General features: G+C 24.2%; 8 protein-coding genes across 21 annotated transcripts; 2 read left to right on the forward strand and 6 right to left on the reverse strand.

The window, feature by feature from the left end:
- Nucleotides 1–383: 383 nt before the first annotated feature.
- On the reverse strand, nucleotides 384–1986 carry LOC127061624 (solute carrier family 66 member 2). Of its 2 annotated transcripts, XM_050988758.1 has the most exons (5): nucleotides 1804–1986; nucleotides 1530–1724; nucleotides 1331–1467; nucleotides 1034–1250; nucleotides 384–985 (listed from the first exon to the last, which is right to left on the reverse strand). In XM_050988758.1, exons 2-5 carry the CDS (start codon nucleotides 1721–1723, stop codon nucleotides 772–774), a joined length of 762 nt encoding a protein of 253 aa, XP_050844715.1. In that variant the 5' UTR covers nucleotide 1724; nucleotides 1804–1986; the 3' UTR covers nucleotides 384–771. The 2 variants fall into 2 exon arrangements, with proteins under 2 accessions (XP_050844715.1, XP_050844716.1); XM_050988759.1 differs by having other exon boundaries at nucleotides 384–964; nucleotides 1530–1972.
- A 612-nt stretch (nucleotides 1987–2598) lies between these two features.
- LOC127072244 (RNA guanine-N7 methyltransferase activating subunit) lies at nucleotides 2599–2892 on the forward strand. The gene has a single exon (XM_051012528.1). The coding sequence runs from the start codon at nucleotides 2599–2601 to the stop codon at nucleotides 2890–2892; it is 294 nt and encodes a 97-aa protein (XP_050868485.1).
- A 226-nt stretch (nucleotides 2893–3118) lies between these two features.
- On the reverse strand, nucleotides 3119–5045 carry LOC127061622 (mannose-6-phosphate isomerase). The gene is made up of 6 exons (XM_050988756.1): nucleotides 4841–5045; nucleotides 4329–4660; nucleotides 3953–4268; nucleotides 3699–3866; nucleotides 3427–3629; nucleotides 3119–3353 (listed from the first exon to the last, which is right to left on the reverse strand). The coding sequence occupies exons 2-6, from the start codon at nucleotides 4644–4646 to the stop codon at nucleotides 3147–3149; spliced, it is 1212 nt and encodes a 403-aa protein (XP_050844713.1). The 5' UTR covers nucleotides 4647–4660; nucleotides 4841–5045; the 3' UTR covers nucleotides 3119–3146.
- A 163-nt stretch (nucleotides 5046–5208) lies between these two features.
- Nucleotides 5209–6526, forward strand: LOC127061625 (trafficking protein particle complex subunit 6b). Of its 4 annotated transcripts, none has more exons than XM_050988760.1 (3): nucleotides 5209–5355; nucleotides 5447–5632; nucleotides 5738–6526. In XM_050988760.1, exons 2-3 carry the CDS (start codon nucleotides 5507–5509, stop codon nucleotides 6137–6139), a joined length of 528 nt encoding a protein of 175 aa, XP_050844717.1. In that variant the 5' UTR covers nucleotides 5209–5355; nucleotides 5447–5506; the 3' UTR covers nucleotides 6140–6526. The 4 variants fall into 4 exon arrangements, with proteins under 4 accessions (XP_050844717.1, XP_050844718.1, XP_050844719.1 ...); XM_050988761.1 differs by having other exon boundaries at nucleotides 5216–5355; nucleotides 5472–5632; XM_050988762.1 differs by having other exon boundaries at nucleotides 5229–5355; nucleotides 5435–5632.
- Nucleotides 6517–8081, reverse strand: LOC127061623 (cystathionine beta-synthase-like). The gene is made up of 4 exons (XM_050988757.1): nucleotides 7934–8081; nucleotides 7566–7847; nucleotides 7208–7478; nucleotides 6517–7033 (listed from the first exon to the last, which is right to left on the reverse strand). The coding sequence occupies exons 2-4, from the start codon at nucleotides 7772–7774 to the stop codon at nucleotides 6584–6586; spliced, it is 930 nt and encodes a 309-aa protein (XP_050844714.1). The 5' UTR covers nucleotides 7775–7847; nucleotides 7934–8081; the 3' UTR covers nucleotides 6517–6583.
- LOC127072249 (cystathionine beta-synthase-like) lies at nucleotides 7785–8646 on the reverse strand. The gene is made up of 4 exons (XM_051012543.1): nucleotides 8564–8646; nucleotides 8359–8468; nucleotides 7934–8283; nucleotides 7785–7808 (listed from the first exon to the last, which is right to left on the reverse strand). Exons 1-4 carry the CDS (start codon nucleotides 8644–8646, stop codon nucleotides 7785–7787), a joined length of 567 nt encoding a protein of 188 aa, XP_050868500.1.
- LOC127061618 (uncharacterized) lies at nucleotides 8411–17002 on the reverse strand. Of its 5 annotated transcripts, none has more exons than XM_050988752.1 (12): nucleotides 16772–16907; nucleotides 14396–14713; nucleotides 13390–14276; nucleotides 12525–13290; nucleotides 12039–12435; nucleotides 11828–11970; nucleotides 11588–11739; nucleotides 11132–11518; nucleotides 9319–11048; nucleotides 8997–9047; nucleotides 8564–8655; nucleotides 8411–8468 (listed from the first exon to the last, which is right to left on the reverse strand). In XM_050988752.1, the coding sequence occupies exons 2-10, from the start codon at nucleotides 14456–14458 to the stop codon at nucleotides 9001–9003; spliced, it is 4572 nt and encodes a 1523-aa protein (XP_050844709.1). In that variant the 5' UTR covers nucleotides 14459–14713; nucleotides 16772–16907; the 3' UTR covers nucleotides 8411–8468; nucleotides 8564–8655; nucleotides 8997–9000. The 5 variants fall into 5 exon arrangements, with proteins under 5 accessions (XP_050844709.1, XP_050844707.1, XP_050844708.1 ...); XM_050988750.1 differs by lacking the exon at nucleotides 8411–8468 and having other exon boundaries at nucleotides 8565–8655; nucleotides 9182–11048; nucleotides 16772–16818; nucleotides 16897–17002; XM_050988751.1 differs by lacking the exon at nucleotides 8411–8468 and having other exon boundaries at nucleotides 8565–8655; nucleotides 9182–11048; nucleotides 14396–14514; nucleotides 14587–14713.
- LOC127061628 (cytochrome c oxidase assembly factor 6 homolog) lies at nucleotides 14976–16758 on the reverse strand. Of its 6 annotated transcripts, none has more exons than XM_050988767.1 (5): nucleotides 16596–16758; nucleotides 16386–16471; nucleotides 15659–15852; nucleotides 15264–15405; nucleotides 14976–15183 (listed from the first exon to the last, which is right to left on the reverse strand). In XM_050988767.1, the coding sequence occupies exons 4-5, from the start codon at nucleotides 15402–15404 to the stop codon at nucleotides 15085–15087; spliced, it is 240 nt and encodes a 79-aa protein (XP_050844724.1). In that variant the 5' UTR covers nucleotide 15405; nucleotides 15659–15852; nucleotides 16386–16471; nucleotides 16596–16758; the 3' UTR covers nucleotides 14976–15084. The 6 variants fall into 6 exon arrangements, with proteins under 6 accessions (XP_050844724.1, XP_050844726.1, XP_050844727.1 ...); XM_050988769.1 differs by having other exon boundaries at nucleotides 15659–15861; XM_050988770.1 differs by lacking the exon at nucleotides 15659–15852.
- Nucleotides 17003–17014: the final 12 nt, after the last annotated feature.

Genomic DNA, 17014 nt, shown 5'->3' on the forward strand with positions numbered 1-17014 from the left:
CATCCTGAATATTCTACAGAATTATTTTACATTATAAATTTATCAAAATAATTTTTGTAAACCATTTAATGGTTTTAAAGTTAATAATTAAAATCATTTAAAGTTCCTACTCATAAAAATATATAAAATTAACAAAAACAAAAACAAGTTGGACACATTTGTATATAAATATACAAAATTATTAATGTATTTCTTAGTAAAGCATAGTTACAAAACTTAATTTTCTTATTACTTTCAAAATTATAATATCTTCTTGGCTTTAATATATTTTTAATATGTTAAAAAAAATTATATTTCATCAATTAGTACTTAAATTTAATATAAAATATAATAATATATTAATACTTTTTCAAAAATCTTCATTTCTTTCTATTGATGAAAAATCTGATTCACTATTTTATTTCTTAACTACAAATTCTTGGTATATTAATATAATATCTTAATATATTAAGTTCTTGATATTCTTATGTATATACACAATTTTAATTAAATAATAATTTAATTAATAATAATAAATAAAAATTATAAATTTATACAAATTTGGTATTCAAAAAGATTAATGCCTACATAATACTATTAAATAAGTCAATATTAAAATGATTGTCAAAAGTTCACACACAACTATGTTTTTTGGACCTTGTAATATTAATTTTCATATTTACAGAATGTGTTTATACAAGATAATTTGATAGAAACTTACAAAAATAGTTTGTTTCATTATGGTAAATTGTTTTTAAAAATCAACATAATTAATAATATATTTCTAATTAACTAATCAGCTCGTGTAATAACTTGAGGATGCATTGATGTATTCTTTTGATAAATATATACTTGTGTCAGTATTGCAATATCTATTATAATTTGAAGAGCACCACATACCTCAAATTGAATTGGAGCTTCTCGTAATACAAAATAAAAAGTCTTAAAGAGATCTCCTAATGTCCACATGCTAACCATTGTTATACTAAAATTATAAAGCAAATTACTTTAGATTGATTATAGTTACATATTAAGAATGTATTTATTTCTTTACCTCATTCCACTTGTAGATTTATTATAAAAATTACGTAAAAATTGTGGTATTCCAAGCATTGCCTCTATTAATACTGCAAGGAAACCTACAATTTCTACAAATATGGGTATATCTATAAACCAATACATTAATATTCCACCTATGATAGCAAACAGCAGCATAAAATCCAAGTAAGATTGGAAATCTGTCCATTTCCAAAAAAACTTTGTTTCCAAATCTATCCAAATGAATCATTTTTATAAAAGTAAGAATTAATTTAGTTTTTCTATTTCTAGATTTATTATAAAAATTGTATACCTGTAAATACTCGTTCTTTTATCTTAATTATTTGACTTCTATTATGTACATTGACAGAAAGTTTGATCATAGTAAACATTGTAATGATCATTATAATACTTTGAATTAAAAGAGGTGTTTCATAATGCTTACCAAACCTGCAAGAAAGATGAGATTTGTAAAAAAGATAAAAGAAATTAAATAATTACTTGAAACTAACCAAAATAAAATGCGAAGAGTGTTTGCAATCAATAATGTCAAACAAACATATAAAGAAAATCCTTCTGCATCTCTTTTTCTTTTGATTTCTCTATACTGTGGTATATATGGTATGATACCACCAAATATTATTGTTAAGGATGCAACATAACTAGTTACATCTTTGACAGTCAATTGTTCGTAATTATCGTTCATTCTAAAGAAAATTTATTTTTTAAGCATGATGTATATATATAATCTACACTTACTACACGTATAGTACACATTATTCTGACGTTTTATTACGTGACAGTCGCACTGATTCAATACGTGCACAAAGTGTGCATACGTGCAATGAAAATATTTCATATTTTAAATATTTTGCATAATAGTGTTTTATGTATATATTAGTAAAAACTTAAAATAAAGATAAATTTTTATTAGTCGATAGTATATACGTAATATTCATAGATGTATCAATATAAATGTTAATAATCGTAGCTTTGCGCAAGTATTTCTGCGCATCTTTGTCTAGAAGGTACTTATTAAGCGAGAATTTTGGAACAAATATAGAGTGCATGCATATCGTTCTAATATGATTTTGTTGAATAATATAAATAATATTCATTTAAGTGATATATGTTTATCGAATAAACAGTTTTAATATTCAAAATTGTGGTTTGTTGAGCTAGAGGTATTAATATAAAACAATATAAAATAAATATATTGTATTCGGTATAATCAATATAAACAGGTTAAACACGACAATACTAACATTCGTTTATGCAAGTCTGATTTTTCATTCGAAGTTAATATATTATAATAAAATTGAAACACGAATATTAACTGGACATTCAAGTAACTATCTTGTATGTGAGTTTTTCAAAAATACAATTTTAAGTTCACAAAATATAATTTTATTTAAAAAATACTTTAGATATCTGATTAAGTATTATGAATTTACAGCAAGTGGAAGAATTTTTATTTATAGCTTATGCAAATGTTTTATAAAAGATAAAAACAGTTTTATCTATATTTAGTATCATTTGTGACTATTAACATATTTCTACAACTCAATGATGGAAAATAATATGACAGAAGAACAAAAAAGATTTTTAGAAGAATGTGAAATTGAATTTAAAGATCGTTTTACTGAAAACGATATTGAATTTATGAAAATTAAAAGAGCAATACCAAAAAAACCACCAATTGTAGATCCATGGTACAATAAACCACGTAAACAACCATATGATTGGGGTCAACAAAATCAAGGACATGGAAGCCGTAATCATAATTGGGACCGTAGAAGTCTTGAAAGAGGTGATAGATATGATCGTCATGATGGAAAACATTATGTTCATTATCATAATACGAAGCCATATTAAAATCAGCACATTACATTTATACTTTCTTATTATATATTTTGTACATATATTATACATTAATTATGTCATAGATTGTAAATTAAATATAATTTTTGCTAATGTCTGTAATAAGAATAATACCACTTTAAAATCAATAGAGAAATACATAATTTTTTGCTTAATGCTTACAAGGTATACAATTGAGTGAATTATTATTTTAAAAGGCACATAATACTAAAATACCCTATGAATTTAAATTGGTTTTTTATTTTTGTTTATACATTTGCAAATGCTTGAAACATTAGTAATGAGCAATGTTCTTTTAGAATTTTCAACATAATTTTTTCATTTGCATGAACAAATAAAATAGATCCTTTCTGAAGAATTTGTGATGTATGAGTTTCTGCTCTACCATTTATGATAATTAATATACTAGCTGTTCTTCTTGGAATCAATTCATATGTCATTTTATCAGATGGTATCTAAAAATAAATTCGTAATAATAAGTATTTCTATATACGATGTAATATTTAATTGTTTAGCAAAAAAACTTACTAAAATTTTGGCTACTGCAAAATCTGGTACTGGAGGTTGAAATATCTCTGTATAATTATCTTCAAAGTACCCATAAAATTTTTTAGCAAACAATGACTCACATTTATATGTTAATATTTCTGTTAATGTTTCTACATCTTTCAACTTTGGTGTTAATCCAGCACGTACTACATTATCTGAGCATGCCATACATTCTATACAATCTATAAAATTAAAATTATTTTAAAAGACATCTATTCGAATTTGTACATATATAAATTATTAATACGAACCACCATATATATATGCATGTGGTTCATTTGGAGCAAGATACAAAGCCTCGCCTGGTTGCAAAGTGATATAATTAAATATATATATACCAAAACATCCAACATCTCCAGGGTAATCTAAATGAAGTTTTTGCAATAGATCACCGTTCAATGTTACTTGAGATGATTTATCTATAAACATTGCACAATTAATAAAATTTATTAATTTCCTTAATGCATTATATAATTACAAATATGATTTTATTATTTAAGTTTACCCAAATATGCCAATCTTTCAAGCAAATGTTCAAGTTGTAACATTACTAAATTATGGTCACACGTCATAAGACTGTGAAAACATTTTTTAAAAGGCACTATATTTTCAGGGTCATTTATTATCATACATTCATGAACTAAATCTTCACCAATTACTGCTCGTAGTTCAGGTAGTAATTTGAAATATTCTTTTATTTCTTCAATTGGACGAAAACCACAAAGAGCTCCAAATTCTGTTAATGCTATTGCTAATTCAGGTTTATGATTGGAATCCTTATAAATTTCAGGATGCTGCAAATGTAATTGTTCTGCCTTTTTCTGTAATTAATATATAAAAATTAAATAATAATTTATAAACATAAATATAAATAGATTTACCTTATCTGGATGTGCTTGAATTGATAATGCTTTTCTTATAGATAAAACTTTAAACAAAAAAGGTAAAGATGATCCAAATTTTTGTTGTATTTCAATACCTAATACGTTTGTATTTTTTTGTATATATTCTTCTAAAGAAATGTCTTTTTCCTTTAGATATGAAGGACCATTAGGATGTGTGCCCATCCATAGTTCTGCATATGGTTTTTCTTCATTTATTATAAACTTAGGATTTGCTGTTTTAATTAATGTTGCAACAATACTGTTTGTACCATATTTACCCCAATCATAATTTTGCACTGCACATATTAGTTCCATCTTTTAAAATATATCTGTAAATTATATATAGCAATTATCTATATATATAATAAGTAGTAAACCAACTATCAGTTTCTGTTACTTTCAATTTATTAGATAAGATATATTTACACCATAATATAAAATTTGTCATTTTTATGAACATAGATTTTAATTAATATCAATCAAAAATTTGATTGCATCTGTAGACTTACCAACATATATAAAAAATCATTTGTTATAAAATTCGGTCACCGAGTTATATGAGATACAATAAATATTATTAATATAGCAAAGAGATTTATAATGCCAATTCTATTATTAGAATCAATATATTTCATCATCAATCTTTATCGATTTATTCGTATCGATATTTATTTTTCATTTTTATCTTTACGCATTTACATATTTTCCTATCGAGTAGAAGAAAATTCATGTTTTATATTAATATAAAAATTTAAACAATTCTTTTACTTTTAAGTGAAGATACGAATTTTGTGTCATGAGCAATATTAAATTTTTGTTTGACAAATATAATTGCTCATATAATTGTGAGTGCGTGTACAAACTCATATGTTATAAGGTTTTACTTAACTAGATGGCGCTCTCAAAATAGAAAATCGTTGATTTAATCTAATGTTCTGTCGTTTTCATTAACACAAGATAATCTGAATAGTATATTGGAAGTTGTATTAAAATTTGAGGTTGATAGTTATGAGATTTATATAAAGTGAGTATACTTATATATATATATATATATATGTGTGTGTGTGTGTGTGTAAAAAATTATATATTGTGTCATTGATGAGGTTTATTTAAAGGGATATTGCAAGTGACATGTTATAGGTTATTGACATTATGACAATTAAATACGCATAAATATGAAACAACAAGTTATAGATACCAAAACAATTTCTGGATCAACAGGAGAAGCTGATGAATGTTTGTTTGAATATCTACATGCTGAAATAGTTAATTATGTTTTAAGTTTATCATTAGATACAAAGGTAAGAAAAGTTATATATTTGAAGAATATATATTTAAAACATAATTAGCATAATAAGTTATTAAATATCAAAATGAATTGAATAGTAAATAATCTTTTTAAACAGGAAGGTAAGGAGGATCTATCTCGATTAGAGTGGATGGGATTTAGTGTTGGATATAAAATCATTGAACGATTAACAAGAGAATGGAGTCGTTTTAAAGATGAATTAGATATGATTAAATTTATATGTACAGATTTTTGGTGCAGTTTATATCATAAGCAAATTGATAATCTTAGAACGAATCACCATGGAGTATATGTATTACAAGATAATTCATTTCGTTTACTAGATAAAGTTGGTACTAGTAATACTAAACAATATCTTCCAGAAAGTCCACGCTTATTAGCATTTACATGTGGCTTATTACGAGGTAGTTTAGCAAATCTTGGTATTGTAAGTACTGTAACAGCGGAAACATCAGCTTTACCAAGTTGTAAATTCCATGTTCAAGTACAAAGAATTTAATATGTATATGCATAATATATAAGCATTAACATGCATTTCATATAATGATTTATCACTATATTATTGATACAAAGTCTGAAAGGTATATAATATTTCAGTAATGAATATGAATTTTATAATTAACATGAAGAACATGTCAATTATATCTAAAATTTTCTATAAATTATAAATGATATAAACAATTGAAACTTAACATATACAAAAAATAAAATAAATATATAAGTATTATGTAACATTATAAATTTATTGGCACTTACAAATATTTAGGCTTTTGCAACTTTGTAAACGTAATGGAATAATTAATTTTCAAGCATTGATGTATTACTGACATTTAATTCTTATTGCACTATAATATTCGTTAATATGAATTACATATGTTTACCATTATATATTGTTTCATTTATTTATTAATATAAAATTATAAAAACAGTGATATACAAAAACTTATGTGGATCCATTAGTTTGTAAAGCATTGTCTTTGTTAGAAATAAAATTAACAATATCAGAAGGATTTATAATTCCAATTAAAGCATCATTATTTATATGATCTACAACAACTACATAAGTTTCATGTTCGAGAATTAATGAAAGTTTTATAAGAGTTGTTGTAGATAAAACCTTTACGAAATGTTTTATCATAATATTTTCTACACAATCTGTCTGTTTAATTCCACCAAATATTAGCTTACTCATAAGTATTTGCATTGTAAGAACACCTTTAACCTTTTCCTCATTATCAATAACTACAACTTGATCTGAATTTGTAATTTTAAGAATATGAATAGCTTCTTGACATGTTGCTGTTTTGGATAATACAGGAGGTTTAGTTATGGATAAAGTTGAAACTGTGTAATTGCACCACCATTTATTTGACTCATCTACTGATGGTATATCCTGCAATATACAATAAAATTTTTTTAGTTAACAGATTTGAAGTTGATGTATTTATGATATATTATAATATAATAGTGGAACTTAGCAACCTTTATAAAATATTATATATTTAAAATTCAATCTTGCATAAAATATTCTCATTTATATCTTATAAATATATTTTTTATGCATTACCAAAAAGCCTCTAATTTCCATCCAGTTATCACATACAAATTTAGTCATATAATTTCTTATTCCATCAGGTAGGATAACAACAACGCGTTTTTTTGCAGGAATATCTTTTGCAATTTTTAGAACTGCAGATAAAGCAGCACCACTACTACCTCCACATAATAATCCTTCTTGTTTGATAAGCATGCGTGCTGCATTCAGTGATTCACAATCATTAACTTTTACCCATTTATCTACTATATTACGATCCAGCACAGTAGGTAGAAAATCATATCTTAAAAAAATAATTTTAGTAAAACAGTGTATAGAACTTGCAAGTATTAGTGAACAGAATTTATAATGAATTTTATAAATAACATACCCAATTCCCTCTACTTCATAAAAACTAACATCATGCTCATTTAATTCAGATGGAAATGCAAGAATACTGCCAATAGGATCAACTGCAATGATTGTTATTTCAGGATGTAGTTCTTTCAATTTACGTCCAATGCCACTAACAGTTCCTCCTGTACCAGCACCAATTACGACATAATCTAATTTTTCATTGCACTGTTTCCAAATTTCCATTGCTGTTTGGTCATAATGAGCCAGTGGATTCCCACTATTTGTGTACTATATATGAATAATATACTTATTTATGCTATAAATATAGTAACTTTTTACATACACACACACATACATAAATGGCAAAAATATATCATCAGTTAGAACAAATGTTAAACTTACTTGATCAAGAATAACGCTATTAGGAATTTCTTTTTGTAGTTTTTGAGAAATACTAATATGGCTTTCAGGACTATTCCAAGCTGCTTCTGTTGGCGTTCTAATTATTTCAGCTCCAAGGGCACGTAGAGTAAGCACTTTTTCATTGGACATCTTTTCTGGCATAACAATAACACATCTATATCCTTTAACAGCTGCAGCCATTGCTAGACCAATCCCTGTGTTACCACTGGTTGGTTCAATTATAGTAGAACCTGGCTTTAATATTCCTTTTTCTTCTGCATCTTGAATCATTCTATAAGCAATTCTATCTTTTACAGAACCACCAGGATTCATAAATTCACATTTTGCAACTAAAATGTAATAATTAAATATTCTATATTAATTCCAATATTAATAGTTTTTGTTTGTAAAATTTGAATACTTACATATTTCACATTCTAATCCATATAATTGAGGAATGTTATTTAAACGTACCATAGGAGTTTGACCAATAGCTTCCAAAATATTAGGTAATACATCATCTCGATTTGAAAATCTAAAAATTTATAGCATTTGTAAAATTATAATTTCTATATACAAAATTTTAAATGAATTTTTATAACTTTTATAAATAAAAAAATATGTACATACTCTTTTCTTATTGTATGTGGTGTATTTGTTGCATTTGACCTCCATGTACACTGACTTAATCGGTCAGGACGTTCTAGTTCCATTACACAAACCTATTCATATATATAAAGACTTATTAAACTTACTGTAACGTTTATACTGATAATTTGATACATATTAAGTTTAGTGAATAAAATTATATATATAATTTATTTTGTACAACAGAAGAAATTTTAATTTAATTACATGCTATATAAAAATTTTGCTTTTCATCATTTTTAAAATATATGGTACTGCATAAATCAACTTTTAATATACAATAATTAACATCATGAAAGTACATTTTTTATAAAAGTATAAGTAACACCTAAATGTTATTTAGTTATAATAAAAATAACAGGTGGATTATCTGAATATAATATAGAGAAATCGAAAAAATTGAAGTACACTTTACCACGTTAGACTTGTTCCACAGCTGACCTGTCTACGTCATCAATGGTACCAACTACAAAATATACGAACTATCTTACCAATATGTAAAAATGATTATTTTTCATGATAAATCACTTTATCGAGAATTTAAAATATTAATATATAATTTTATTAAATTTTTTAAAATAATGCTTTACAGATACATACACTATATTATTTTTTATTCTTGAATTCATATATCAAAGTTTCCTGTTTTTTAAATAGATACTCTTTATCTCTAAGGGCTAACAAATTTCTTAGACAATTAAAATTAAAACCGGTTTTTTCTAAAAATTGATATTTACTTTGAATGATGTCTGACACATCGATATAGTTTTCAATATTACTTTCGTATTTTAGTGCATGATAATATTTTTTGTTAGATTGCATATAAAAATAAAGTATGTTCATAAACTTTGTTTCTTCTTTATAAAAGGTATTATCTTCATGATCGAAAGGATTTTCAACTAGTGAAGACTGCTTGTTGTGAAGTTTATCAAGACCTATGAACTGTTTTATAAATTCTATGTTATCATCTAGATAAATAGAATTATATAACGATGTATAATACTCTATTTCTAACAGCAGTTGTTGGTATATAATTTCATCATGTTCACATATTTTTTTACTACCATATATAGTAGAGATAATATGATTTTGTACAATTGTACTAACTGAACTACATATATCAGAAGTATCATTCTTCAGTAATATAAGACAACAATGCATCATTATCAATTTATTTTTAGATTCTACTTCTGAAAAACGTTGAACAAGAAATTGAAGACATTCTAATGCTTCATTTTTTATATATTCATTGTCACTAAGACTCATGTTAAAAATTGCTGATAATATTTTATATATGACTTTTTCATCTTTGCAAAATATTGCTATTAATATATTTTTTAAGTGTGATACATTAATATGTAAACTATTCTTATCAAGCTTTGGAATTAAAATCAGAACTATTTCTTCTAATTTTAATTTATAAATATCAATTAATAATGAACATTTAAAAGTTGTAATTATAAATTTTATCATCGCATTAATGACTAATGTATTACCATTGTCAATTATCGATAGTAAAATATGTAATATAATTTTAAGAATTGGAGTGAAACAATGCAAATGAGTTAAAAAATTAATAGTTTGGTCTATATATTCAGAATGAACAATTTTATCAATGATTTTCGAATTAAAATTACCAGTATATTTAATATGATCTGCATATAAATATGTTAGATTATCAATAAATTGATAAAAACTTGGTTTTATTTTTTCCATATGTAATATGCATAAACTATCTAATATAATTTTATCAAAACACTCAATATTTGATGGAGATAATTTCAAGTTAAACAACTCTATTAGCATGCATTCTAAAGTATAATATACTTGTTGATTGCTTTTAGTCTTTAGCTTATTATTCCAAATCTTCACAATATTTTGAATTCTATATTCACTGATATATTTTTCATCAGGGTTGATAATTATTGACTCTATTGTTTTACATGAATTTATATTTTCTGCTTCAGCCAAAAATTTCTCTTTTAAATATTTTATAGTAAGTAAATGCCCGTGTATCTTATTAACGTTTTTAATTAGAAAAATATTAAATTTCAATATTTCGATTTCTGATTTAATGCATGAAAATGCAGTTAAAGCTGCATATGCTTTTCCAGTAAGTACTCTAATATATTCAATAGGATTAGCCAGAAGTTTACAAAAACAACTTTTCATTTCTTGTACAAAATCATATGATAAATAATCAATGAAATCACAACCACTAATTGAAAACTTAGAAAGCAATATAAGAATATGTACGATATTTGAATATTCGTGTAACATAGTATTTGAATTTTCAGATAATTGTGAAAAAACCTGAAGTTGTTTTAATATGTGATTTGTAAGGATTGGATAATGAGTGATGAAGTGATTAACGGAATATCCATTTCCAAAATCTAATTCTTTTCCACCAGGACTTTGTCCTACCAAACGTGGTATTATAGAGCCAAATAATTGAAGACTAGCATTCCTAAAAATTGAAAGTATTGATAATTTGATAATATTAATCATATTAACGACCTTGAGAAAAACGTATAATGTGTAATTGTCTACCTGATTTGCCAAATTTCTGATCGTAAATATTGAAAACATACTAAAGAAATACGCTCCATATATGGTGTTAATTGTACATGTAAATTTTTGTCTGCTACCAATGTACGTAAAAAATATAAATGTCTTGCCAATGGAAGATCGTATTTATATTCAATATTTTCGAATTGAATTTCAGACCAGCTTTCTAAAGAATACAGTAACTCTTGTATAGCAAAATGTAAAAGAGGTCTTCCTTTACGATTATCATTAGATACAATTTTATGAAACATCAAAGTAAATCCGGCACCGCGTCGAGTTATATTCAAAGTATTCGTAGTTTTATCTTCTAATAAATTTTTTACATACACTTTTAATGTTTCAGCATAACTATCTTTCTTGCATATACATCTAAAATATCATAAATATTATTACCAGTTATATCATAAAAATTACAATAGATTATAATAAATGAAATACCTTACTAAGTTGCCAATTGCTATTCCAGCAGCTTCAATTGCTCCTTTATGTCTACATTTCGTTAATACCATTGCAATTAGCTTAATAGCGTGTAAAGTAGTCTCATTAGAGTACATACGACTACCAATATTATTAACTATTTCACAAGATACCTTGATAAAAAATATAATCTATCAGTTCACTTTATTGTTTAAGTTAAAACTTATTTTAAAAGGATAACTTAATTTTTAAATAATATACCTTCAAAGATAGCCAAATACAAGATACAATAACTTGATGTGCAGGTGATAAAATAAGATCATCATAATTATCATCATTTATTGCACTAGTTTTAATTGTATCATTAATTGCTAATCCCATTTCTGCAAATGATGATGCATATTCTGGAAAATATGAATACAAATTAGAATGATCTTATTTCATTATAACATATGAGATAATAATATCTTACTTGTAGTTGCAGATTTTGATGACAATATAGATAAAAAGAAAGTTATAGCATCATCTAAGAAATCCAATAAATTTTTTATGAAGTTTAAAGGAGGTGTACAGTTTTCTAGTCCATCTTCGAAGTTACAATTAAGCATAGCAGTAAGGATACCATAAAAAGATCCATTATGAACAATAGCTTTTAATATATCTTCTTTCATTTGTAGTAATTGCTTTTGTGCTTCACAGAGAAAGAATTCATAATAACTATTACATAAAGTACTTTTTTCACATTTATTAGTAATAAATTCTGCATTAAAAGGCTCCCAAGTTGACAGAATCTTCATCAGTGATGCTCCAGTCTCCACTTCATAGAATTTAGATGAATTACAATTTTTTAATCCCATATCAAATATTACCTGATATTATATCATTTTTAAATTAAAATATTATCATGTTTTATTACAATATCTTAAAAAATAATTAAATAATAAATCAAAGCTCTTACTTTTTTTTCTATATTCGTTAAAACATCTTTCTTAAAATAATTGATAATAATGTAAGTTGCTGTTTGCTTCACATCAAGTGCACTATCTTGTAGTAGCTTTAAGAGGACCAATAAACATTTCTTATTTGTGAACTTGCACTTTATATCTTCTTTTGTGCATTTATTGTGAAGTATAATAGGAGAATTATGTTCTTTTTCAATAAGATGCTTACAAAAATATGTATGAGTTATAGAAAGGACAACTTTGTACAAATTTAATCCAAGAATTTTACGTTGATAATGAGAACCAGGTTCAAAACAGTCTAATAAGAATTCATGTAACCAATCTACTATATTACAGATATATTGATTATAACCAAAATTTTCACTACTTTTTAAAATGTTTGTATAAAATATTTTAAAGTATTTAGTTATCCCATCTCTTAAGAATATTGATGTGGTATTTACATTATACCATAAAAATTGTTTTATTATAATAAAGTGATCAATTTTATCATTATTAAGCAATTTACTGGATTGATAACAGTAGATTGCAAAACCATTTAATCTTATAACTTCATCTTTGTGATGTATATAAAAAATAAGGTCAATATCTTGAGGAAAAGTAACATACATTTCATTAGCTATTCTTTGTAAGTGTGAATGAAAAAATGGTGCTGCAAAATCTTTACATAATTCCCATAGATGTAATAGAATATTCTTGTACTTTGCTATGGTTGGTTCAAGCCAATATTTACAAAGTGCTTTAAGTGCATTATGATTTTTGCTGAAAAAAATTATAAATTAAATTTCAATGCAAAGTAAAGAGTAATTAAAACGAGATTATCCATTAACTAATAATATGTCATTTATTTTATATACTTACTTTGGTTCTATTTCCCATTGATAAACAAGATATTTTATAACAGTATCAAATGACTTTTTCCAATCTTTTTCAGTGAGTCTCTTTAAAATATTCATATAAACTTTTGTACCAACACAACGTAAATGATTTTTTGTTAATGATGTACTCAAGCATAATAAAAAATGTTCTGATGTTATCATTGCAATTCTGCATTTTGGCATATTACAAACTTCTGCTAATATGATATATTTTGTTTCATTTTGCCATGACAAACTGTCAATACAATTAAATACATATTCCAAAAACCCATTATATTTTTCTATCATTATTCTTAAATATATATTAAAGATATATGTTGCATTCTGCTTATTAATATCATTAATCGAATTATACCAGTTTGAAAATATAATCATCTCCAATTTTTGTTCTATTAATAAACTATTCGTATTCCAAAAATCTGTGTATATTGATCTATGTAACCAAGTATTCAATATCTTATATGCAAAATATGAGTAAGGAGTATATTGTATACAATGAGGATAAATAATTTTGAATATAATACACAATACATTATTGGAATATATTTTTTTCTGATTAACTTGTAAGTAACCATGTGTAATGACCAACTTAAACAATTCTAGATGAATTATTTTATATGTCTTATTAATATAAAATAATTCAGAGGAATCTATTTCTAAAAAATATGCTAAATATCTTTGCAATGATTCAGGATCACATTGAGCTGATTGTAATATGAAAAATGCATGAGAAGCTAATAAAATCCATTCTTTGCCCATGTCTTGATTACTAGTCAACACTTCCATTATATTTAATAATATTAATTGCCATTCTTCTTTATTTTTTGTAGTTAATAAATGCTTGGATGAAAGATTAAATGTTATTAATTTCTGAAATAAAAAATTAAATATTTTTATTAAAATAATATTTTGATATTTTATTACAATGCTACTAAAACATGATATTGAATGTCATGAAGTTGTTAAGGAAGTATAATATACATACTAACTTTATAAATAGCAATATTCTCTTTGCATATCTGTAACTCTTGAAGTAGATGAGAGAGATCCATTGTATTGTACAATTCCTGTTTCTTTTTAACATGTGAATTATACTTTGCAGATTTCGCTAATAATTTTATTCCTTAAAATTAATAGCATAATCCTTATATATATTAATTGAAGAGAACATAAATATTACCATATTATTTTATTTATCAGAATAATCTTTTTATTCTTGAGAATTAAAAATTGATGATTCAGCAACACATTGTATTAGTATATTTGACTTATTTGAAAAATATTTTCTTCCTTCTTAGTCACATCTCCTGTAATATAGGAAAAATAATACTCTTTATCAGAAGTATTGCTTATTATACAATTAAAAATAATCGTATAATATAATTTTGTAGATTTTCATAAAATAAATTATTTGGTAGAATATGTGTTCTGATACAAAAAAAAAAAGAGTAACAGAAAGAGTGTGCAATCCAAAGCACTTTTCAAAGTCATTATCAATGAAAAATAAGTAATAAAAAAATACTGTATAATAGTAGTTAAAAACAAGTGGTTAATATAATAAAATGTACACATTTTGTAAGTATCTATTTATTATTTATATGAACTAAGAAAATTGTAATAAATAAATCATAAGCTTATTACTCTTAGATACATTCATTTATAAGTTATAATTGTTTTATTAAAGAGATGTTTGATTTTTTTCTTCTGGAACATATCCTTCTAGCTCCAAACGCTCTTTAAATTTTAGATATTCCCTTTTACGATCAAAGTGTTTCACCTGATCAATAGTAATTGATCTTATTATAGATAATGAAACAAAGTAAGAAATACATATCTTAATTACCTATTAGGACTTACCCATTGAGAAGGACAAAATTGTTCATATTTTTTTCTAAATTCATTACAATCTGTTTCTGATTTTGCTTCATCTAAGCACTTCCAATATTCATCTCTGTGACTCCAACAGTTCAATCGATCTTCTTTATTTGGAAATGACATTCTGTAAAATAATGATTCAAATATATAAAATTATTAAAATTACTATTAAAAATATAAAATTATTTCAAGGAACTCTTATTGAATTATATGTATTTATAATATATATAATATAATATAAAAAAGATATATAGAACTATATTTTTTGTAATTATATTAAAATGTCTACAACTTTTGATATTAATGTATATATAAAGTAAATTCATAAAAAAACATTTATTAAATTATTTAAAAAATTGATAGGTAAAATAACTTACCTATAAAATTTGACTGTATATAAACATTTATTTTATAAACACTCACTCATATCAAATATTAAACATAGATATGGATATGATGATATTTAAATTAAAATATTATCAAAATTAGATACAAAAGGTATAAGATTCAAGTCAAATGCAAGTAAAAATGACCAGTTAAGTATGTTCTTAGAGGTTTGTACACATCTGACCTTGAATAACTAAAAATAGTTAATATGCTATTCTATATAAAATAAATTTATAAATATACTAACATTATATCAAAATAAAGAATGTAAATTTATAAATAATTTACAAAATAATATTCTCAAGTCCATTAAAGTAAAACATACTGAATCATTAATAAGGATTAATAATAATAATTTAAATGTTACGAAGATTTAACTTACTTTATAAAAATCTAGACTTATAAATTTATAATTTAATTTTTTAATTATTTTGTATATTTATTTAACTGTAGAATTTTAAAAGTATTTAATTATAAAAATAAAGAAATTTATATAGAATATTCAAATGAAGTATAAATCTGTGAATAGATATAATTTTACTAGAATTAAATCACATGCATAATGTTATATGCAAATATTAAAAAATGTATTAACATTGAGATTAATATAAATCTTAGAGTAAACAAGAAGTTATAACTATAAATATTTTCCTTATTTTTTATAGATATAGGATATAGTTCAATTTCTAATTGAATAGTATAAAAATATGAACTAACCTAATTCTGTATCTGGTCACATGAAAAGCACATGAGAATAGATATCAACTGATAAAAATCAACGTGCTACCTTCTATTCTTGATTTCTATTGTGAATCAAATAAAAAATAAAAATTTTTATTTAACATTCATCATGAGTAGAGATATATATTTATAATCAAAATTATTTTAATTTTGTTAGAATATATGATTCATCAAATTACAATGTACCCTGTATGGGAAATGTTCACATTTTTAAGTAACGCGCATAAATATACATGAATCTTTAAAAATTATAAAAATAATTAAATAGCTTATTACTTCATTAAAAATATAGTAATAATTTTAACGCGACGATTAAAAGTAGTATTGAGATATATATATAAAACTTTATTGTGTTAACTTACTTCGAAATCGTGCAATCCAATCCATCTATCGAACGATTATCGAATTTCTTTGAAAATAATATTATTTAGTTAAATGTAAAAAGATATTAAAATAAATTCAAATAGAATAAATATATAAGTTATACTTATTAATGATTCATTTTTTGGATTTTCAAATGTTTTATTCAAAACATAATTCAAAATTCTAACTGCTTTACTGACGTTCACTTTCATAAGCATGCGTACGGTACACTACGTAGATGA

Source organism: Vespula vulgaris, chromosome 2 (genome assembly GCF_905475345.1).
Source record: "Vespula vulgaris chromosome 2, iyVesVulg1.1, whole genome shotgun sequence".
In the NCBI taxonomy this organism is placed as follows: Eukaryota; Metazoa; Arthropoda; class Insecta; order Hymenoptera; family Vespidae; genus Vespula; species Vespula vulgaris.